This window comes from Bos mutus, chromosome 19, assembly GCF_027580195.1.
Source record: "Bos mutus isolate GX-2022 chromosome 19, NWIPB_WYAK_1.1, whole genome shotgun sequence".
Taxonomy (NCBI): domain Eukaryota; kingdom Metazoa; phylum Chordata; class Mammalia; order Artiodactyla; family Bovidae; genus Bos; species Bos mutus.
In genome coordinates, this window is record NC_091635.1 from 47815514 (window position 1) to 47839544 (window position 24031).

Here is a 24031-nt window from a genome sequence, read left to right on the forward strand (position 1 = left end):
AAATGTAAGCTCTCCAGGGAGTGTCCCAGGATATTCTAGTTTCTTTGTTCTATTTCACAACTGTTTTCAAGGATTAGGGAATGGTTTCTTGGATATGCAAATACAAAACTTGAGAGTCTGGGAACATTTTTTAGCCTTTCTTTCCTTGCTCCATCACAACTTGACTTTGGTCCCTGGTCCCTTTAGGAACCATGGCCAAAGAAAAGAATTCTCTCCATGTAACTTAGAATTGCACAGTGAGAGCTGAAATTTTGAAGCTAGGCATTGTGAGGGCCCATCTGGGGTCTCCAGCAGGTCCAGTTACACAAGGATGGTAAACGTGTGCTTTGGAGCCTCAGCTAGGCATGAGGGTGGAACCACAATGGTAGTGAAATCAGTCATCTAAGGGGATGGATATTGCAAGATCACAAGCTGGCTGGAGCCCTTGAGATTTGAGAGACATGGTCTATCTTGATGGCTGGTGGTCTCTGAGGCTACCCTGCTCCATACCAAGAAATTCCTGGAGAGAAGGCTGAGTGGGTGACCTACATGAGCAGAACTACAGGAGAAAGACACGAAAGCCTCCTCAGGGGTCTGTGGAAGGAGCCTGCCCACTTTCCCATCCCAATTACAAAATCTCTGAGAGAGGCATATGCAGGTAAAAGCTGAATGACCGTGGAAATGAAGAGAAAGCGACTTTATCGTTGGTGGTCAGAGCTCAGATAAGCACCTTAGGACCTCCTGTGGGGAAGCCTGCTACCCAAGAGCAGAGAAAGACTAAGCCAGCCAAGAAAGGAGGATTCAGCCTGTCGTCTCAGGCAGAGAGCTCACATTAGCATCTGGGAATCTCAGCATGTTCAAAGGATACAAGCCCCCAGGAATGACTCCTTGGTCTGAAGGAGGGACCAGGGTTCCCAGGCAGTGAGCTCAGTGTGGGGTGGAGATCAATGGCCCCACCCAGCACAGCAAAGGGGAAGCCCTGATCCAAACCCAAGATGGCTGGCTGGACCCCAGGATGCTGTATACTGTAGCCCTGATTGTGGGGCCAGGGCTGGACAGCTCCAGACAGCTTGCAGGAGAGTTTGGAGCTACACTGTTGGCAAGAGAGGACTCTCGAATTCCTCTCAAAAAGTGAGCTGGACTTGATCACTGCCATTGAGTTAACATAATCTGTCAAAGTTCTTTTTCACACAACAAACACCTGATTGTGGTCAATAATTCCAACAATACAGATATATCCTGAGTAACCTTTCAGGAAGCAATCAATATTACCTATTTTAATCAATATTTAATCAATATGACCTATTACCTATCAATATTTGCTATGTATTTTTCCATGCCCTTTTCTTATGCTTTTATGTACACATATATGTATATATACAAATATATACTTTTTTGCAGAAATATTTATATGTATTGTTTTGCTTTATTCATGTAATGTTATGTCTTAGAGCATTTTCTAGGTTAGTAACCTCTTTTTCTTTTAAAAAATTCTGTTATATGAATGGTTTATAATTTATTTAACCAAACTTCAATTTTTGACATTTAGCAGATTTGGAGATTTCTTGGTTATCAAATAATTTGCCATGAATGTGTATCATATACTTTGTAATGCTTCTATATATAATATACAATATGTAAAGATAACTAAGACCACTACATGTAAACAGTGAAAGTGGTTAAGACAGACAATCTTAAGGGTTCTCATCACAAGCAGAAACATTTTCTTATATTTCTTCACTGTTGTATCTCTATGAGATGATAGATGTTCACTCAACTTACGGTGATAATCATTTCACAATGGATGTAAGTCACATCATTGAGTTTTATACCTTTAACATGTACAGTGCTATATGTCAATTATATATCAATAAAGCTGAAAGGAAAAAAAGAGAGACCATACAATCTACACTTCCTTCCACAGCAAAGGAGGCACAGATTTCTCACATACTGATCCAGTGCATTTGTAGCCTTGGTTCCCAAGTTAAATTTTTTAAAAATTTTATTTATTTATGTTTTTCTTGAAGTATAGTTGATTTACAATGCTGTGTTATTTTAGGTGTACAGCAAAGTGATTCAGTTATACGTGTATACAAATGTCTATTCTCTTTCAGTTTCTTTTCTATTATAGGTATTGGCTCAAATGGTAAAGAATCCACCGGCAATGCAGGAGACCAGGGTTTGATCCCTGGGTCAGGAAGGTTACCTGGAGAAGGGATTAGCCACCCACTTCAGTATTCTTGCCTGGAGAATTCCATGGGCAGAGGAGCCTGGTAGGCTACAGTCCATGGGGTTGCAAAGAGTTGGACATGACTAAGTGACTAATACAGGTGTTACAAGGCATGGAATAGAGTTCCCTGTGCTATACAGTAGGTCTTTGTTATTTATCTATTTTATATACAGTAGTGTGTATCTGTTAATCTTAACCTTCTAATTTATCCGTCCCCTCTTAAGTTTTTAATGGACTAGTTGAAGCTTCTAGTCCCATCCTCCCATTGGGATGCATCTGAATTGGGAATATGAGGCAGTGGAATACTCAGCACAGAAAAGGAATTTAACTACAGAAATTGTATAACACAATACAATTGGCTTGTTATTGCAGTACTTTGAGTTTCCAATATGAAGCAAAGCATAATTAAGGCCTGTAATGTCTTGCTGAATAGGCATTGTAAGAACAGATGCTGCAAGATTATTAAAGAGAGACTCTGTACAATAATAATGACAATACTTGACAGAATGACACAATGAAATTGTCTGGCAGGTCCTGTGCTTGTACTTTATATGAATCATCTCACTGAAGGCTCACAAGCCTGTGGAGTTGCTTCCATGGGCATCCCCATGTCACAGAGGAAGAAAGTGAAATTCAAAGAACATCATTCCTTGTAAACACTTCAAACCCAAGACAGAGCCACTCATGTGGCATTTCCAATGGCAGTGTTAGAGGAGCCACCCGACTTGGCCAGGCAAAACAGTAGTCCCTTGCATGAATTATCTTACAACAGGAGGTACTGGTAAGGAACTCAGAACTACAAGCTACCACTAACTGGAAGAATTCAGGAAAGGTCAAAAGGAGAGATGACATGCCAGTCCAAATGTCCTGCTTACCTCCCAGAATCCTTTTCACTGGAATCCATCTTGGCTGTGCTAGGCACGCACCGCCAGGAAGGACTTTGAGTCAGAATGATTAGCCAGAGACAACCCAGAAACTAACCCCATTACCATAAAATCTGAGATTGGGAGCCAGTTCCCTGGGTTCCCTTGCCCTTCGGCTCTGTATCTGGGTGTCCTTTTCCAATAAAGACTCTTGCTTTGTTAGCATGCGTGTCTCCTCAGATAATTCATTTCTGAATGTTAAATAAGAGCCCAGTCTCAGACCCTGGAAGAGGTTTCCCTTCCTGCAACAAATGGCGACTCTGGTGGGATCTCTTCTTCACTACAACTGACGTCCTGACCACTCGGGGTACTCGGAGACCAGCTCACCCACACTGGTGGACCAGACCCAGGGGCCACAGCTGGGGCCATTTTGTCCCTGGTCTCCTCCTGACGTGGATGGCTGGCCAGAGTGCCTTGACCAGGGAAGGAACAGGAGATTTTATTGACCTCTTTCCGCTTCTCTCTCTCTTCCTCTTTTCAATCCCTCCTATCCTCCTATTTTTACTTCTGTCCTGGTCCTGGACACAGGAGTCTGGTTGGAGGGCCTCAGCCTGCTCTGAGGGTTGATACCTGATCACCTCTGGTGGGCAGGGAACTCTGACTCTGGTTCAGGTCTGGTATCTGGCCTGTAGTTTCTGGTAGGGTTGGGTTCCCATCCTCCCTTCCTGGAAGCCCAGGGGAAAGTCTCACAACACCTGGGCATCTGCAAGTGACCACCAGGTGTCTGTAAGGGCACCCCTTAGTCCCTCCACCACCCGCCTCTTCTTTCAACCTGGCCTCCTTTCCTCCCTTTGAAATCTTGAAGACCTGAGATATTTCCATATACTCTATTCATACTTGGATCTGAAGTTCGTGTCTCTGAAGGAGGTTTCCTGAGAGACTGCAATCTTATATTTCAGGAAATGTTTGATGAGAACAGCTGGATCTGTGTGTATTTTATACTTTGAGTTCTGTGTTGTGATTTGTGATGGCCATTCTGCCTTGTGACATGCGGTAACATTGTGTGGTCACCAACTTTGTTTAGACATAAGATAAAGTTGGTTTAGATAAAACTCTTAAAAACTGGTTTCAAAACTAGTTTTTTTTTTCGTGCATATACAGTTAGTAAAACCAAGCTTGATCAAACGGCTTTCTGACCCTGAGGGAACAAGTCCTAGTAGATCGAGGAATGAAAAAGTACTAAAAAGAGTTACGTATGATCAGGATTTTCTAAGATTGGATTGAATTTAGCTGGGTAAATGGATTTTGTTAGGAATGGGCTAGAACAAGACTGAATTTGGTGTCTCCCTCCAAAGTATTCTAGAAATGCTGCTTTTGACAACAGATATTGTGTTTATTTGCCTCTGAATGATTTGCTTTGCTTTTGAGATCTCTTGTTACTTTCAATAAGGAATAAGTATTGTCTCACAGGTACTAAAGATCTTATTTGACCACATACTTTGAAAACTTTTTGACAAGTGTCCCAAATACCAAATTTCAATTAAAGTTCTTTTGATTTCCAAGTAAATTTGGGATAATTTAGAAGGCCTCTGAAGTATCTTGCATACAGGGCTGGATGAATCACAAGCAGGAACCAGTATTGCCAGGAAAAATCACTCTAAAGGCAGAAAGTGAAGAGGAACTAAAGAGCCTCTTGATGAGAATCAAAGAGGAGAGTGAAAAAGCTGGCTTGAAACTCAATATTAAAAAAAGTTAACATCATGGCATCCAGTCTCATTCAGTTCAGTTCAGTTCAGTTCAGTCACTCAGTCGTGTCTGATTCTTTGCGACCCCATGAATCACAGCACGCCAGGCCTCCCTGTCCATCATCAACTCCCGGAGTTCACTCAAACTCATGTCCAAAGAGTCGGTGATGCCATCAATTCATCTCATCCTCTGTCGTCCCCTTCTCCTCCTGCCCCCAATCCCTCCCAGCATCAAGTCTTTTCCATTGAGTCAACTCTTCGCATGAGGTGGCCAAAGTATGGGAGTTTTGGCTTCAGCATCAGTCCTTCCAATAAACACCCAGGACTGGTCTCCTTTAGGATGGACTGGCTGGATCTCCTTGCAGTCCAACGGACTCTCAAGAGTCTTCTCCAACACCACAGTCCAAAAGCATCGATTCTTCGGCACTCAGCTTTGTTCACAGTCTAACCCTCACATCCATACATGACCACTGGAAAAACCATAGCCTTGACTAGACGGACCTTTGTTGACAAAGTAATGTCTCTGCTTTTTAATATACTATCTAGGTTGGTCATAACTTTGCTTCCAAGGAGTAAGTGTCTTTTAATTTCATGGCTGCAATCACCATCTACAGTGATTTTGGAGCCCAAAAGAGTAATGTCTGACACTGTTTCCACTGTTTCCCCATCTATGTCCCATGAAGTGATGGGACCAGATGCCATGATCTTAGTTTTCTGAATGTTGAGCCTTAAGCCAACTTTTTCACTCTCTTCCTTCACTTTCATCAGGAGGCTTTTGAGTTCCTCTTCACTTTCTGCCATAAGGGTGGTGTCATCTGCATGTCTGAGGTTATTGATATTTCTCCCGGCAATCTTGATTCCAGCTTGTGCTTCTTCCAGCCCAGCGTTTCTCATGATGTACTCTGCATATAAGTAAAATAAGCAGGGTGACAATATACAGCCTTTACATACTCCTTTTCCGATTTGGAACCAGCCTGTTGTTCCATGTCCAGTTCTAAGTGTTGCTTCATGGACTACACCTAAGGGAAGTTCTTGGTTTAATTCTTACTTACGACTTTAATAATACTGCTAGCTATGTCATTTGTATTTCACCCATTTACAAAATTGCTGCTTCTTACATTATCAAATGTGTGACTGAGCTTCTGATAAAATAATAAATAGTTTCATATAAAATCAATAGTTATAATTGTGTATTAATAGATATGGGAAGAAGGAACAAGAGAGAATATTTTCCTGGACCATAAGAGGCTAATATAGACAAGTGGTCTAGAGAATTTGGGGAACTGTTTTATAGTAACAGTGCACTGAATGGCCTATCAGTGAAATCTTTGCCATACCTGGGAATGAGCATTCTCAACACCATGGGAGAAAATAGTTATGAAAGGCACACCCCCAAATTTACGATCATGAATGGGTCCTGCCAACTGGAAACTGGCACTTGCCATCTACCTCTGGAAAGATTAAATTATGATCATTGCAGCTTCTGACCTTCGACACCCCTGAAAGGAGTTCAGTGTGGAGATTAGGAACGAGGCCCTCTGTGCTCTGGGAAAAGCTGGGGCAGAATTGGCCTTCAGATAGTTAGACATTTTCAGGAGGCTATTTTATGGGTCCTACTTATTGCATCTTCTCATACCTAGAGAAACACCAACATTGTTAATGGTGACATCTGCTTTGGCTATTAAGGATAATATTACAAATGAAAGTCAAAATGTAGTAGCTATGGCTCAGGCATCCAAGGAAATTACTAGGTGACACTATGAGTGTAATTTCAGACAAGTCCTTGTATTCCTAAGAACTTGAGTTTTCTGAGCTGTGTCAGTCTTGGGTGCCACCAGACATTCTCAGAATGATGTCTGCTGGCAGCTAGCAACTTTACTTTTTAAAGGTTTCCTCTTGTAACTATTACATTTCTAGATAAAGGAAATTGCTTTAGATTGTGCATTAACAAACACAAGAGACATGTATGATGACCAAAAGCACCTGTTATCTATATGTTGATACAAGGGTAAAAGTTAAAACCTACTTGGATAAAACTAGACAACTGATTACTTGGCTACAAGTACCCCCAAAGTACCAGGTCCAGACTGGGTTTCAGGCTTAGTCTTCTGAAAAGGAAGGAGACTTATTTTGCCTATTAAAATTCTAGTTATTTCTCCTCCAACTACTTCTGACTGGGTCTGTTACATCAAAATGGCGGACCAAGGGACTGAGATTTTAATTAAACAAGACTCAGATCCGGGACTTGGAACCCAGATATACTTTCAATTCAGTGTCTATTCTCCAAATGGAGGCAGAACTGTGCTCCATTTTGACAGGAAGCTATCGGAACTATAGTCGTTCAGTTCTCTGAATTAAAACTGAGCAGGACTCTGGGACTCTGGAGTACAAAACCTTTCTGTGTCCCATTTCTTGTTTGTAGGATATAAGCTTTATTCTGCCTCCTTGACCTTCTCTGAGTTCTGAAGGGCAGATTCAGACAATTACTAATCAGGGAAGGGAGGGAATGCAGAAACAGAGGAGGAGCAGTCAGGTGGTTCTTACTTGGGGGCAGGTCCTGGTTCCTTCTCAAGGAATATGCATAACAATATCTTTGAGTTCTTCTGCTGATCTTGAGCCCCCACCCAGGTGGGGGATGGTAACTTTAGGCAGAAGGCAAGATTCCTGGAGCACCACCCTGTTACCTCACCAGCAACCAATCAGAAGAAAGTTGTATATCCTGCAGTCCTCACCCCAAATTTTGTCTTCTTTTTCTGGGCCCAGTGATGACTATCCTGTTCAGTTCAGTTCAGTCGCTCAGTCGTGTAAGACTCTTTGCGACCCCATGAATCGCAGCATGCCAGGCCTCCCTGTCCATCACCAACTCCCGGAGTTCACTCAGACTCGTGTCCATCGAGTCAGTGATGCCATCCAGCCATCTCATGCTCTGTCTTTCCCTTCTCCTCCTTCCCTTCCCAATCCCTCCCAGCATCAGGGTCTTTTCCAATGAATCAACTCTTTGCATGAGGTGGCCAAAGTACTGGAGTTTCAGCTTTAGCATCATTCCTTCCAAAGAAATCCCGGGGCTGATCTCCTTCAGAATGGACTGGTTGGATCTCCTTGCAGTCCAAGGGACTCTCCAGAGTCTTCTCCAACACCACAGTTCAAAAGCATCAATTCTTTGGTGCTCAGCCTTCTTCACAGCCCAATTCTCACATCCATACATGACCATAGGAAAAACCATAGCCTTGACTAGACGAACCTTTGTTGGCAAAGTAATGTCTCTGCTCTTGAATATGCTATCTAGGTTGGTCATAACTTTCCTTCCAAGGAGTAAGCGTCTTTTAATTTCATGGCTGCAGTCACCATCTGCAGTGATTTTGGAGCCCAGAAAAATAAAGTCTGACACTGTTTCCACTGTTTCCCCATCTATTTCCCATGAAGTGATGGGGCCCCATGTCATGATCTTCATTTTCTGAATGTTGAGCTTGAAGCCAACTTTTTCACTCTCCACTTTCACTTTCATCAAGAGTCTTTTGAGTTCCTCTTCACTTTCTGCCATAAGGGTGGTGCCATCTGCATATCTGAGGTTATTGATATTTCTCCCGGCAATCCTGATTCCAGCTTGTGCTTCTTCCAGTCCAACATTTCTCATGATGTACTCTGCATATAACTTAAATAAACAGGGTGACAATATACAGCCTTGATGAACTCCTTTTCCTATTTGGAACCAGTCTGTTGTTCCATGTCCAGTTCTAACTGTTGCTTCCTGACCTGCATACAAATTTCTCAAGAGGCAGATCAGGTGGTCTGGTATTCCCATCTCTTTGAGAATTTTCCACAGTTTATTGTGATCCACACAGTCAAAGGCTTTGGCATAGTCAATAAAGCAGAGATAGATGTTTTTCTGGAACTCTTTTGCTTTTTCTATGATCCAGCGGATGTTGGCAATACCTGGATATTATTTTCCTATAATTCATGACTCAACAAAATCAGTGGCTAACATAGGAGAAGGCAATGGCACCCCACTCCAGTACTCTTGCCTGGAAAATCCCATGGACGGAGGAGCCTGGTAGGCTGCGGTCCCTGGGGTCTCTAGGAGTCGGACATGACTGAGCGACTTCACTTTCCCTTTTCACTTTCATGCATTGGAGAAGGAAATGGCAACCCACTCCAGTGTTCTTGCCTGGAGAGTCCCAGGGACGGGGGAGCCTGGTGGGCTGCCTTCTATGGGGTCGCACAGAGTCAGACACGACTGAAGCGACTTAGCAGCAGCAGTAGCAGCAGAGCAACATTAGAGAAGAAAAAGATAATCAGCCAATACAAGCAATAAGACTTCTATGATGAAGGACAAATTATTTATTAGATCAATTATCTCGATCAGGGTTAGTAAACTACAGTTCTCAGAACAAATCCAGCACAATACTATGACTTCTCTGGTGGTTAAGACTCCAAGCTTTCATTGCAGGGGCCACCGGTTTGCTCCCTGATTGGGGAACTAAGATCCTAATACATCATGTGGCACCGCCAAAAATTTTTTTTAAAATCCAACACAATTCCTGTAAATAAAATTTTTTTTTTGTAAATAAAATTTCAGAGGAACACTTGCCCATTCCACTCCATATGGTGTGTCTGTGACTGCTTTCCCATTACTATGGCAGAGTTAAATACGTGCAGCTGAGTCTGTATGAAGGCAAAGCCCAAAACGTTTACTATCCGACCCTTTATGGAAAACTTTCCTGAGTCCTGGCCTAGATTATGTTTTTAAGAATAAGAAAGTTAGACTACATCAGAGTTTCTGTTGTAAAACTCAAGAGGGAGAAATTCTACATATGAGAAATGCAAATGTGTATTAATTTTTGTTAAGCCCTACTTACTTTGTTTTGTTTTAAACTCTATTTCCCAGGTGACATTAGTAGTAAAGAACCCACCTGCCAATGCAGGAGACGTAAGAGATGTGGGTTTGATCCCTGGGACAGGAAGATCCCCTGGAAGAGGGCATGGCAATCCACTCCAGTGTTCTTGCTTGGAAAATCCCATGGACAGACGAGCCGTGTGGGCTACACTCCACAGGTTTGCAAAGAGTCGGGTAGGACTGAAGCTACTTAGCACTAGCACTCAATTTTTTAGTATTAAAAAGTGGAATTTTGATGTTAAGCATTTTTGAAGCGTAATGACAGTTTCTAGCAAATTTTAAAATGTACATACTCTTCAATCTATCTTATTTTGAAAAATTTATTTCAAGAAACACTATGTAAAGTTATAAAGGTGTAGGCACACAGATGTTCTTTGCAGCCCAGCTTGCGAAAACAATGAAAGAAAAAGATTTTCATCAAAAAGAGAGAGAGAGAAAGAGACTAGTTTAAAACATCATTGCATATGCACTTCCCTGGTGGCACAGTGGATAAGAATCTGCTTACCAATGCAGGGGACAAGGGTTCGATCCCTGGTCTGGGAGGACCCCACATGCCAAGGAACAACTAAGCCTGCGAGCCTCAACTCCTGAAAGCCTGTGTGCTGCACCTACTGAAGCCCATACGCTTCACCCATAAGCCTAGAGCCAACGCTCCATAACCAGAGAAACCACGGCAGTGAGAAGCCTGTGCACCATGATGAAGAGAAGCCCCCGATGGCTCCAACTAGAGAAAGCCTGCTCTCAGCAACAAAGACCCAGTGCAGCCAAAAACAAACTAACAAAAAACCAGTGCACAAGCGTTCTAAATGTTAAAAATACCCTAGTATGCCCACATAATACATATGAAACCACTGAAAAGGAAGAAGTATTGATATGAATGTGCTAAGATGAAAAGATGTCAATGATATTAATTTAAAACTCTGAATATGGAATATACCTTTCATTTGGGCAGCTGTAAGTACCCGCATAGACTGCAAGTTCACACTGGTCAGGAATTCCCCGGTGTACCAGTGGTTGGGATTCAGTTCTTACTGCCAAAAATAAAGGTTCAATTCCCTGGTTGGGGAACTAAGATCCTGCTAGCCACCTGGTGTGGCCAAAAAAAAAAAGTTCACCTTGGACCACCCACTTTCATCAGTAAACCTCTTGTTGACAGTAACTGGCAGAGATATTAGTGCTCCCTAAATATTAATAGCCCATGTGTTTCCTTACATGGCAGATGGATTTTGTCTCTTGGGACTAATTCTGAATGGACTGCAAGCAGAGGTGATGTGTGTCCCTTCTGGGCCAGGACAGTTAAAAGCAGTATGGCTTTTCTGTCTCCTTTCTCATTCCAGAATCGATAGCTACAGGATGGAAGCAGCCTGGATTCCTGCGTCACCACCTAGAGGCAAGCTGCTCTGGGGTCAGTACTACTCCAAGTGTGGTTCATGCACCAGCACCATCAGCATCACCGGAAAGCCCATGAGAAAAGCAGAGCTGAGCCGGACCCCAGACACGCAGCATCAGAGTCTCTTGCGTGGGGACCAGGACTCTGTGCTTAGACAGGCCCTCCACTGGCTCTGGTACACACTCAATTTTGAGAACCAGCGACCTGACCTATGTCAGATCTGGTGCCAGTGAGAAACTTTTATTTTGTTAATCCATTGAGGGGTTGTTTGTTACTCAGCTATAGCCTGTCCTATCCTGATGCTTACAGAAAATAAACATAAAATGCTGAACTTTTCTCCCACCACTGGTTTCACCTTAACAGCGTTTTTGGCAGATCCACAACTTTCTGGTCACATACAGTAATAAAAATTCTTTCAGTTTATAATTTCAGTCTCAAATTTGATCTCATCTCCACTTCTTGCCTCCTCCACACCCCCCACTGCTGCAAATCAGGCTCAGGGGTTTTGCAGGAAGAGGAGGCTTTAGTCCTGGATGCCTTCTCTTCTCTTTTAAAGGCCTACTTCTTCTGGGGTCCTGGGGAGAGGGTGGTCTATGTGGCATGATAATGGAGTTAAGAGAACTTTTCTTAACTGCACACAGATGTAGTCCCTGTTTCATTTGGCTTGTTAACTCTGCCTCTTTTTTTTAATACCAACAAGCCACTGATGCTCTCTTGGGCAGCACATGCATTTCTTTGCATGGAGGGGGTTCTGTGGCTCCTTTCTTTGCCTAGTTCCCTGATGTTGACACCCCACTTTTGCTTGCATCCTTCACCTCTTCCTCCACCCACCCAACTCGTAGCACACCTGGGCCTTTGCTAGGCTGAGGACATTAAGAAAAGGCTCCTCTTGGAGCACATCTGGCCCTGTGTTGGGTGTAAGACTGTAGAGGTGACATGCAGACTGGATTTCAGCATCCTTTGCCCACACAGTCAGGGACCTCTGTGTACGTCAATCCTGAGACCATCTCACCAGCTCCTGCTGTTAGAGACCCTTCAAGCAGTAGACCTACTATTGATAAAATGACCATTTTGAGAGTCCAAGAGGATACTATTATTAATAATATGCTGGCACACTGACAAAAACTGGGTCTTCCCCAGACAAGGTAGGATATATGATTCCCCAATCTGTGCAGTGTCACTGAGAAGAAGGCTCAAGCTCCAGAACCTTCCACAGGGTGGTCTGGCCACGAGAAAACTCATTCCACGTGGTGAGAACACAGTTGCTCCACACTCCTTTCTCTGCCCTGCCTCTGATCTTGATTTCTTCTCTCTTGCTCAGTCTGACTCAGAAAGTCGACATCTACAGGAAGAAGAAAGAGTGGCCCACCTGGTGGGTTCCGCCTTTGTGCAGAGAGGTCATTACTTTTTCTCCTGAAACCCCAAGAAGGGGTCTCAAGGGGGGTGGGGACTGCAAGCAAGCTGACTCACTCTACAGTAGAAGTCCTAAGATGAAGCTCCCAAATTGAATGGAGATCAAAAATTTATAAAGAAACTTTATGGTGATACTTTATAGACCACAGGATCAAGTTTTACCTGAAGGTAATCCATTTCTTGAAACTTCAATTATGTAAACTAACAAGCTCCCTTTATCAGTTAAGCCAGATTGAGCCAGCTTTTCTGATACAGCAACTCAAAATACCCCGAACTGACATAGACTGCAGTGTTGCAGGCAACAGACCCCGAAAGTGGACTTGGCCAAGGGCAGTAGCTGAGGTCAAAGTCAGGGAGGACACCTCTAACCAGCAGGACAGCTGGTCATCCCCATGGCTTCTTATATATTCTCAGCAAGGCCATCTGCGTCACCAAGGTTACATCAAAAAGGAAAATTCAGGGTGTTGAAGAATGATTACTTCTTGCATAAATCAGCAAAGCCCTTTAAGAAAGAGATTAGCTCACCTTGAAATTGGCTCCTCCGATAGCAGAGAAGGAAGAAAAATATAGCTTGTTTAAGATAAACCCTTTCTGCTTGCTGGTTGAGAATCAGTCATCTGGAAAAGCAGAATTCTCCCCTCCAAGCTAAGGTTAGTATCAGCAGAAATGACAGGATGGGAGACTAGAAAGGACAAAAAGTGGAATCCATAAACAGCCCGGTTCATCCTGTTCTCAGACCCCTCCTTTAAGAAATTCATCCTGTGAACAAAACCAACCCTCCTGTTCCTTGTGAGGAGGTGGGCTGGTGGGATGCGTTTGGAGGCAGAGAGCTGATCAGGGCAACGTCCCCGCCTGTGACATCGTTTCATCAGCAGAGGGCAGTGTGGAGCCCAGAGCCAGTTACACGGGGGAGAGGCGTGTGGTGGCAAAGCGGAGGCCCAGAGCTCCCAGCACTGTGCTATGAGAGAGGAGTCCTAAATCTCTGTTCTAAAAGTAACAGTAGCTGACAGATTTTCTGCTAATTAACCATCCAACGAACCTGACAAGAAAAACAGATCAGAAGCCTTGAAGAACTGGAAGAGAGTTGTATCACCTCTGAAACCCCAGGACCAGCCAAAAACAGGCTAAGACTACACCCCAACGTTGCTTCTCAAACTAGATGTACATTATTAACATTTTAAAATTACTGATGTCCAGGTTTCACCTAGATGTCATTAGAGCCTTGACTTTGGAGGTGAGCTCCTGGCAATGAAGTTTTCAAAAAGCTCTCCCAAGTGATTCTGAGGCTTCCCCGGTGACTCAGCAGTAAAGAATCTGCCTGCCATGCAGGAGACGTGGGTTCGCTCGCTGGGTTGGGAAGATCCCAAGGAGAAGGCCATGGCCACCCACTCCAGTATTCTTGCCTGGTGAATCCCGTGGACAGAGGAGCCTGCCGGGCTACAGTCCATGGGGTCACAAAGAGTCAGTCACGACTCAGCAACTAAACGACCTCCACCAAGTGATTCTAATGTGAATTCAATGTTGAAAATACTTGCATTCAAGCCAATCCTTAGGTACCCAACTTCAACAGGAAACAGGCAGCCTTAATGAGAGGTGTGTACCCCAAGTAGGGTCACCGGGTAGAATACAGTAATCCCAGTTAAAATTGAACTTCAGATACCCAACAAATAATTTTTGTATAAGTATGTCCCAACAATTGCATGGGACATCCTTATGCTAAAGAATTCTTCATCCCATATTTTTAAATTTAACTCTGGCCACTCTAGCCCCCAAGTCTCAGCTCAGATATAGGCTTGAAGAATATTCCTCAAAAAAGCAGAGTGCAGAGCAATGGAGAAGGTGAACAAGACTCTCCATCAACGGGCGGGTAGGGTATTCTTGTTAGACTGCAGGCAGGGCTGGCTTACCTGTCACCAAGGTGAGCGCTAAGCACAACACTACTATACGCACTGATCATAAAACCTAGCGCTTGATAAGACCTCAACAAGTGTGAGCCATTATTTTGAGGAAATCACATACAAAAATGCAATTGTGTGCACAAATACACACCACCTTGGTTTTCATTTAAGTAGGTAAGTTATGATTTGGTTATAAAATAACATGTCGGGACTTCCCTGGCAGTTCAGTGGTGAAGAATCCACCTTCCAATACAGGGAACACAGGTTCAATCCCTGGTCGGGGAACGAAGACCCCACATGCTATGGAACAAACAAGTCCTTGTGTTGTAACTACTGAGCCCACACACTGCAAGTAAGATCCCGCACAATCAAAAATAAACAAAGAAATATTTTTAAAAAATAAAAATAAATTTTAAAAATTAATGTGCCGGTTTTAACTTTCCTGGACAGTATCTCCAGGGGAATGTCTGGTGTTTTTGTTCTAGAATGTTTTTCCTTACTCGTGGTCTGCCCCTTTTCATATTTCCCTATTCTCCCCTCCTCACCCCATATTAGTCTCTACCCGTGATTCTGGCTGCTGGGAAGACAAAATCAAGAGAGTCACCACAAGGAAAAGGCTGGTTTACCTTTTATGGAAGAGACTTCAATATTTTGAATCACAGTCCTGGGCAAAACCACTCAACCAGCATTTGTTGTTTGGCATGTATGATATGAGTGGTGCCAGGAGAGCTCCAATCACACTGATTGATCCAAGTACTGAGAGTGAGGACAGTTACGGAGGAAGGGGGAGGGATGGGTGGGGAAGAGGGGGTCAGAGCAGATATTCAAGACATCACACACTTCCACGGTGGAAATAAATGAGAAAAATTAAATAGGAGACATTAAAGTGAAGTGAGTGGCTGGGGATGGGGTGTGACCCACAGAAGAGGTGCCTTTTGGAGTCCCAGGGTCATTGCCCTGCGTCCCTGACTGTCCATAGAGGGAACATCTTCCCTGCAGCTCCCAGGCCACTCAGGGATTCAGCTCCAGGTCGATGATGTATTCCTGGACCCAGTCCTCACTGGGGTCAGCACAGACCTGCCGGCCTCTTTTGGTCTTGAAGCTGTGGAGAGGAGCAGAAGGGTTACACACTGGTGAGTGCAGCGTGGGTGGGATCCTGGGCCCCCAGGGACCCCTCCCTCCTTCTGCCCCGGACATCTCAGGGCCTGTCCACATGCTCAAATCATGTCGCCTTAACCCTGGGGTTCACAGACCTTCCTGGGTCTCCTATGGGGGTCCCCTTGGAAAGCCAGCACCGTTGTTTGGCAAATGAGAAAGAGGACAGCTTCCTGCTGTCACCCCTTCCCTCTCCTCCCTCTGCCCAGGGGCAGACCCTCAGGACCCTCTGCAGGCCCCAAACCAGGTGAGAAAAGATGGCAGGGGCCCCCCTGGTGTCCTGAGCTCTGAGGAGGTGCCTCAGACCCCCAGGCTTCTTCCCCAGGGCGGGCAGGAAGGCTGGCCCTTACATGATGCCGGGCTTGGAGCACTGGCTGCTGGTCTCATAATAGTCGTCCACGAATTTGCGTGGGATCTGCCGGGAGACGAAGGAGAAGCAGCAGTCGGTCGGGGTGTTGGTACTAACTGTGAGAGAGGGGACAGACCGTGGTAAGTCCTTGTTCACGGGGAGAGGCAGCCAGCGGCCCCTCGAGGGTCAGGAGACCTGCAGGACGCAGTGCGGGGGGTGGGGGCGGGGGAATCCAGGAGGAAGTGGTGTTATTTCAACTGGATTCCAGAGGAGACCAAAGGCTACACTGGGAGCCCACTGGACACAGATTCCAGCTTTTGTCAGAATCCCACCTGGGCCTCATTTTCCCAGGAATCCATAAAATGGGCTTCCCTGCCACTGTCTCTCAGAGCCAGAGAATAGAATTGCTAAAAACCACCCTGGGAAGGAAAGTTCTGCTCAGGAAATAGTGTCTGAAGTCTCTCTGAAGCTCTCTACTTAAGGGCTCAGGTGAAAGACCTCGGCCAAGAGTTGGGGACAGGCCTCACAGGTGGCAGAGCAGGTGTGGGCAGAGAGGGCCGCGGTGAGCAGCAGGACAGCCAGGGCGGCCCCGGGGATCTCCATGATGCTGGGCGGGTGAGAGAGTCAGGTGGGCCCAGTGGAGCTGGACTCGAGACTTGAAGCTGCAGCCTCCTGCTGGGGTCTGGGCTGTGTCCTCTCTTTATAGGCAGCCTTGGGACACTAGAGGACGGAAACTTGTGGAGACCGAGGCGGGGGGTGTATTTTTTGTCACGGCGTTGGTATCATGCTGTGAGTGGCAGAAGCCAGCAAAGCTTCGGGTCACCACAAGGGCTCAGCGTATTTGCAGGAGCGCTCGTGTTGCTTACTTGATGGGGAAATGGTTTCCCCAGTGAGAGGAGGTGAGAGGCTGGTGTGACCCTGTGACAAGATTGTGTGGTGCTTTCTCACAAGGGCAGATCTGTACACCAAGCATCTCCCCACAGAGCTGAACCTTCTGGGACCCACCCCCAGCTGTCCCAACAACACAGCTCTGACCTAGACGATAATACCACAGAGTCTTGAGAAGCCCCCCGAGCCAAGCTAAAAGCACACCCTGGGTGGGGACAGATCCGGGGAATACTCAGCTGCAGAAGGGGCCGGAGTGAGGCTGGCCTTTCAGACTTTAGCTCATTCCTCAAACATTCTACCTTAAGCTTTTGATTGCGAGGCATCCATTTCAAAGATATCCATCTTGAATAAGCACATCCCCCGATACAGAACTAGATGATGGGCCAGGCTGCCCTACCCATGGAGTTCCCCTTTTAGAAAGTTCTGGATGACCTAGATAACTGACCATTTGAGTGGCTTCCCTTTTCCCTTCCACACTTTCTCTCTTATCTTTTAAATTCACCAATAAAGAGTGAACCTGTAATACTCTGGTCACCCCACCCTCACCCCAATAAAGGCAGAGCCCCAGGTCTGAGCCCTCTCCCTCTGAGACCTCACTGTGCAGCCGCAGCCGTGCTGTCTACCCTCTGGAACTCCAAGTAACAAACCTTGTCTTTCAAAGTCCCCTGATGGTTATTGAGGTTCGTCTTACACTAATAATAAGAACCTTAATGGCCCGTCCAGCTTGAACACTGGCTCCAGCTGGGGAAATATCTGTGGGGCCCCCACAAAAAGTACAGTCCGGTCAAATTCCTGCAGACATCACCATCAACAGGCTGACGGACACAGAATAGCTAGTCCCTTGTTTGGAGAAAGAAATGGCAAACCACTTCAACATTCTTGCCTTGAGAACCCCATGAACAGTACGAGAAGGCATAAAGATATGACACTGAAAGGTGAACCCCTTAGGTTGGTAGGTGCCCAAAGTGCTGGAGAAGAGCAGAGAAATAACTCCAGAAGGAATGAAGAGGCTGAGCCAAAGTGGAAACGACACCCAATTGTGGATGTGTCTGATGGTGAAAGTCTGATGCTGTAGAGAACAATATTGCATAGGAACCTGGAATGTTAGGTCCATGAATCAAGGTAAATCAGAAGTGGTCAAACAGTTAGAACTGGACATGGAACAGACTGGTTCCAAATAGGAAAAGGAGTACATAAAGTCTGTATATTGTCACCCTGCTTATTTAACTTATATGCAGAGTACATCATGAGAAATGCTGGGCGGGAAGAAGCACAAGCTGGAATCAAGATGGCCAGGAGAAATATCAATAACCTCAGATATGCAGATGACACCACCCTTATGGCAGAAAGTGAAGAGGAACTAAAAAGCCTCCTGATGAAAGTGAAAGAGGAGAGTGAAAAAGTTGGCTTAAAGCTCAACATTCAGAAAATGAAGATCATGGCATCTGGTCCCATTATTTCATGGAACATAGATGGGGAAACAGTGGAAATAGTGACTTTATTTTTCTGGGCTCCTAAACCACTGCAGATGGTGATTGCAGCCATGAAATTAAAAGATGCTTACTCCTTGGAAGGAAAGTTGTGACCAACCTAGACAGCATATTCAAAAGCAGAGACATTACTTTGCCAACAAAGGTCCAACTAGTCAAGGCTATGGTTTTTCCAGTGGTCATGTATGGATGAGAGAGTTGGACTGTGAAGAAAGCTGAGCACCAAAGAATTGATGCTTTTGAACTGTGGTGTTGGAGAAGACTCTTGAGAGTCCGTTGGACTGCAAGGAGATCCAACCAGTCCATTCTAAAGGAGATCAGTCCTGGGTGTTCATTGGAAGGACTGATGCTGAAACTGAAACTCCCATACTTTGGCCACCCCATGTGAAGAGTTGACTCATTGGAAAAGAGCCTGATGCTGGGAGGGATTGGGGGCAGGAGGAGAAGGGGACGACACAGGATGAGATGGCTGGATGGCATCACCGACTCGATGGACACGAGTTTGGGTGGACTCCGGGAGTTGGTGATGGACAGGGAGGCCTGGCATGCTGTGATTCATGGGGTCTCAAAGAATCGGACATGACTGAGCTACTGAACTGTACTGAACTGAACTGAAAAAGGAGATGCCAAGAGTGAACATCGACGTTTTAGGAATCAATAAACTAAAATGGATGGGAATAGGTGAATTTAATTCAGATGATCATTACATCTACCACTGTGGGCAAGAATCCCTGAGAGGAAATGGAGTAGCCCTCATAGTCAACAAAAGAGTCCAAAAGGTAGTACTTGCGTTTCAAAAATGACAGAGTGATCTCGGTTCATTTCCAAAGAAAACCATTCAATATCACAGTAATCCAAGTCTATGTCCCAACCACTGATGCTGAAGAAGCTGAAGTTGAGCAGTTCTATGAAGACCTACAAGACCTTCTAGCTGGGCTAATTGGGAGCTAATATGATGACCCTTAAACTGTTGCTACCCTTTAAACAGAAAAACTCTGCCAGAGATCTATCTTATGGACATAAGCACAATGATGAGGTCATCTGTATAACAGCTTATTTATAACAATTAAAAGATGCTGCTGCTGCTAAGTCGCTTCAGTCGTGTCTGACTCTGTGCGACCCCAGAGATGGCAGCCCACCAGGCTCCCCCGTCCCTGGGGTTCTCCAGGCAAGAACACTGGAGTGGGTTGCCATTTCCTTCTCCAGTGCATGAAAGTGAAAAGTGAAAGTAAAGTCTCTCAGTCGTGTCCGACTCCTAGAGACCCATGGACTGCAGCCCACCAGGCTCCTCCATCCATGGGATTTTCCAGGCAAGAGTACTGGAGTGGGGTGCCATTGTCTTCTCCAAATTAAAAGATCACTTACAACTAAATATGATAACAAATTCACCTCTTGTAGTAATAATTTGCCCTTAGAAACTGTGGAGGTAAATAAATTTTAGAGGAAGTCCTTGCTATTAAAGAATCCTAGAACATTTCCTGTTTCCTTACTGTAAAGTCAAGGCATTTCCAGGGTTTGTCTAGCACTTCAATGACATCATTAACGACTCTTCTGAAAATATCTCCCTTCAACAGTTTGTTGGCTTTTCTTCTTTGGGCTTGTCACCTCCTGGTGGGGAAATAGCTGCTGCTACTCAGCCATCACATCTTCTCAAAAAGTCTCATCCACTGCATAAGAGGGAGTGGAGAGAGAGTAATGTTGCTAGTGTTTTAAATTGCAATTGGGCTTTTCTGAAATCATAATTTGTAATGTTGACTATAGAATACTCTCAAAAGTAGTTAAAGCTGATTTTAAATATATATAAAATGCAGAAAAGAATAGAGAATTGTTTCACTTCTGAAAGTTGGGTAGGCAGCGTGGCAAATGCAAGTAAGGATGTGGAGCTGGGGTTGGGGGTGGTGTTCATCTACATTCTTCCTGTCTTATTCTGGCATAAATGAACTCAGGCACAATCTGAATAAAATGTCTTTCCCTAAAGGTAGGAAAAGTTCTATTATCCAAACCTAATGACTATTAACGGAGAAGGCAGTGGCACCCCACTCCAGTACTCTTGCCTGGAAAATCCCGTGGATGGAGGAGCCTGGTAGGCTGCAGTCCATGGGGTCACACAGAGTCAGACACGACTGAGCGACTTCACTTTCACTTTTCACTTTCATGCATTGGAGAAGGAAATGGCAACCCACTCCAGTGTTCTTGCCTGGAGAATCCCAGGGATGGGGGAGCCTGGTCGGCTGCCGTCTATGGGGTCGCACAGAGTCGGACACGACTGAAGTGACTTAGCAAATGACTATTAATTTGGCTTATTTCTTTCAAGTGTATTTTCTCCTAGGCTTATGATAGTTCCATTTACTTATTTGCTTTTTATCTCTTTTTACCATGTATGTGGGAAAGGGAAGGGACATAATTGTAGCCATGATATGAATGCAAATTTTTATTTTTCTTATTTACACTTAACAGTACAAGACGTTTCCAACTCATTCCAGTATTTTTAAGAGCTGCCTAATTTCCTCATCCATCAGCCTAGCGTATTAATATTGTCATCCACTACTGTAGCACATTTGGACTGTTTTCAATTTTTAATTGCTATAAATATGCTTCACCAAATATCTATATGCATAAACCTTTTTCAACAAATGAGGTTTTTTCCCCATAGGATATTTTCCTAGCTGTAGACTTTCTGGGCCAAAAAATAAGGACATTTAGGACTCCTGCTTTATAGAGACACCCCATGACTAATGTGCATTCATTTATATACCCAACTGTTAAACAAGATTTTAATGGCATATTGTAGGGACTGGTGAATGTTTGATGAATGAAACAGTGATTTAAAAGCCAGATTTATCTATCACATCAAATCTGTCATGTCCCAGACTTCCCCAATTTTATTCTGTCCATCTGAGTTTTGATCAAACACAGCTCAGGCTACTGAAGACTCTACAGCATCAGTAGATATGTCACAGTCAAAACACCTGTGAAGAACATTAGAAACGTCTGCTCTGAGAAACGCAAAAGGGAATGGTATGATCCATAAAGCTCTGTTCGTGGTAGAAGACCAGCTAAGCTTGGTCCCTTAGTGACGGCAACTCCTGGCTCCCCCACCTCCTTGTTCGTGAATCATTTCCTCAGAAGTGGTCTGAGCAACATGATGTCATGGTCCTTTTCACCCAGGATGCGGTTTCCAGTGGGACTTGTGTGCTCAGAGTGCTGTGACATTACCCGTAGGTGTCACCCTCTGTGATCGGAACAGCTGTAGCAGAGCATCAGATCTGCTCTGTGGGAGGAACTATTAATCTGTAGATCTTTCCATGTCCTTATGGCTCTGACACTAACATCATCTCACTGGCCAAAACCTTTCCAGCCGATCAGCCCCAACAAATGAGCAACTGGGCTCTTCTTGGATGCTCTGAACCTCTGTGTGACCCCAGGGACCCCAACATGTGCAACTCATAACAAGACACCATGCAGCAACTTCCCCTCTGATCATGCCCAGCCTCCAGCTTCTCATGCTCTAGAGTTGCCTATAAAGGGACAAGGATACAGGATGGACTCCAGAAGGATGGAGGCAGCAGCACTTGCCCCATTCTATCTTGGCTTTGCCCTCTTCCTGCCTATCACTGATGAGTTCCCATGCTGCTCTGGTCAACCATCTCTTCACTACATCCCTCAGCTCATGAGTTTTGTCTGTATCACAAGACTCTCATCCTTCCTTTCTCTTAGAATTGTTTCTCAGTGCTCTGGATGGATGTCTAAACCACATCACTTAAACTCTATGGTTGAGATTTCTCACATGAAAGCAAAGAACTTCACAGAAGGTTTTAAAACATTCTGAGCTATTTCCCAAACTTCTCAGGAAGTTTTAACTATCTTGTCTCTGGATCTGGTAGACCCATTGTTAGTGGGGAAAATTGAGGTCTAACGCATTCACTACTACCACTAAGTCGCTTCAATCGTGTCCGACTCTGTGCGACCCCATAGACGGCAGCCCACCAGGCTCCCCCATCCCTGGGACTCTCCAGGCAAGAACACTGGAGTGGGTTGCCATTTCCTTCTCCAATGCATGAAAGTGAAAAGTGAAAGTGAAGTCGCTCAGTCGTGTCCAACTCTTTGCAACCCCATGGACTGCAGCCTACCAGGCTCCTCCATCCATGGGATTTTCCAGGCAAGAGTACTGGAGTGGGGTGCCATTGCCTTCTCCGGCATTCACTAATAAGATGCAAATGCCAGGTCCAGTTGGTTCCTAGGATGAACAAAATGACAGAGTCCCTTGGCTCTCTCAAGGAGCTCCAGCCTTTGGGTGATGTACAGAAGGTGGCATCTTGCTGGCGATTGTCTCTGTGGACAGGATGAATTTCCCTAAAAGAGATGGAACAAGGGCTCCCTGACCCAATAGCTATATTCGCTGAAGAGGGAGACAGACACTGAGAACAAGATAGGCAGAGATTCAAAACAGTAATTCACGGTCAAGAAGAAATGCTTAATTTACTTGGTTCATTTTGTGCCCTACTCCGCAGCCCTGAGCACTAACATCACCAACTTCTGGCCAGCCACCCTCCAAGGGGGGAAGAAATTGATCTGGCTTTTCTGGGGCTCTTGATTGCCACTTCCTCATGGTTAGGCAGACACCTCAGAGCCTGCTGTTTCTCTCATTTCTCTCCAGATCTGTCAAAAATTTGTCGATGATCATGTGTTCTTATCCTGGTGTAATATCAGAATCATTCCTCCTTCCTAGTGAAAGGCCGGGCTTGTGGAGAAGAGACAGCGCATGGGACATGGGGTGAGGAGTGGATCGGCATATAAAGTAGGTTTATTTCTTTCTGTTTTTCTCTTCTTCCCAGGATTGCATTTTTTGCATCTTGCTTATTCATATGTAATATTAAAAATCAAGTCTTTCCATGTCATTCTATTTGTTTAAGAGGCTGGCATTAGGCTCTTAAACATTAACCACTATGCCAGTCCAGCAATGTAGACTATATAGTTGGCTATCAATTATATGATCATAGATAAACTACCACAAAAAAACCACTGTCCTTAAAATTTTCCCCATTTGTGAGTTAATTTACATAAAATAGGTTCTGAAAAATAGAATTTCTGGATCAAAGAGTATGGCCATTTTTACAGCTGCTGACCCTCCTAAGCGTTAAATCCAGACTTGTAGGTCTATGGTGAGTATTCAACAAATAGACAAATTACTGGAAAGATAATCTTGAGTTTCACCGTCCTTCTACCTCCAGGCTTTCCAATTCCGTTCTTTCCATCTAGGGCGTGGTTAAGCTTGGCTTATCCTTTTTGGTTTTTTTGCATGTCCCGTTTATACAGTTAGGACAGTTGTGGGAGTCCATCAGGGCGTCCTGCTCTGTGGAAGAAGGCTTTGATCATTCACTTCAGAGAGAAATCTGTCACATGGAAAGGAAATAGCTAAGCCTGATCCCTGCTCTGTGTACTGTGCTTCATTGCTCAGTCGTGTCTGATTCTTTGTGACCCCATGGACTGTAGCCTGCCAGGCTCCACTGTCCATGGGGTCTTCTTGGCAAGATATTGGAGGAACACTGGGTTGCCATGCCCTCCTCCAGGAGATCTTCCCAATCCAGAGATCGAGCCCAGGTCTCCCACACTGCAGGCAAATTCTTTGTCATCTGAACCACCAGGGAAGCCCAAGCTGATCCCTGGGTGATGCCAACTCCTGGCCCCACATCTGGAGAAACAATTTCCTCATAAGTCAGTTCAGCTCAGTTCAGTC

The 24031-nt window shown here is 44.8% G+C and overlaps 1 protein-coding gene across 4 annotated transcripts in view; it reads right to left on the minus strand.

Annotated features, from left to right (window-relative positions):
* Positions 1-15028: 15028 nt before the first annotated feature.
* The window catches only part of LOC102272192 (C-C motif chemokine 3-like), a 47037-nt gene continuing 38034 nt past the window's right edge, over positions 15029-24031 (minus strand). For all 4 annotated transcript variants that reach the window (XM_070390499.1, XM_070390497.1, XM_070390498.1 and 1 more), the window contains 2 exons: positions 15918-16032; positions 15029-15514 (listed from right to left, as the gene is read on the minus strand). In XM_070390499.1, the coding sequence (XP_070246600.1) occupies positions 15424-15514; positions 15918-16032 (206 nt within the window). In that variant the 3' untranslated portion in view covers positions 15029-15423. The remainder of the gene's footprint in view (positions 15515-15917; positions 16033-24031) is intronic.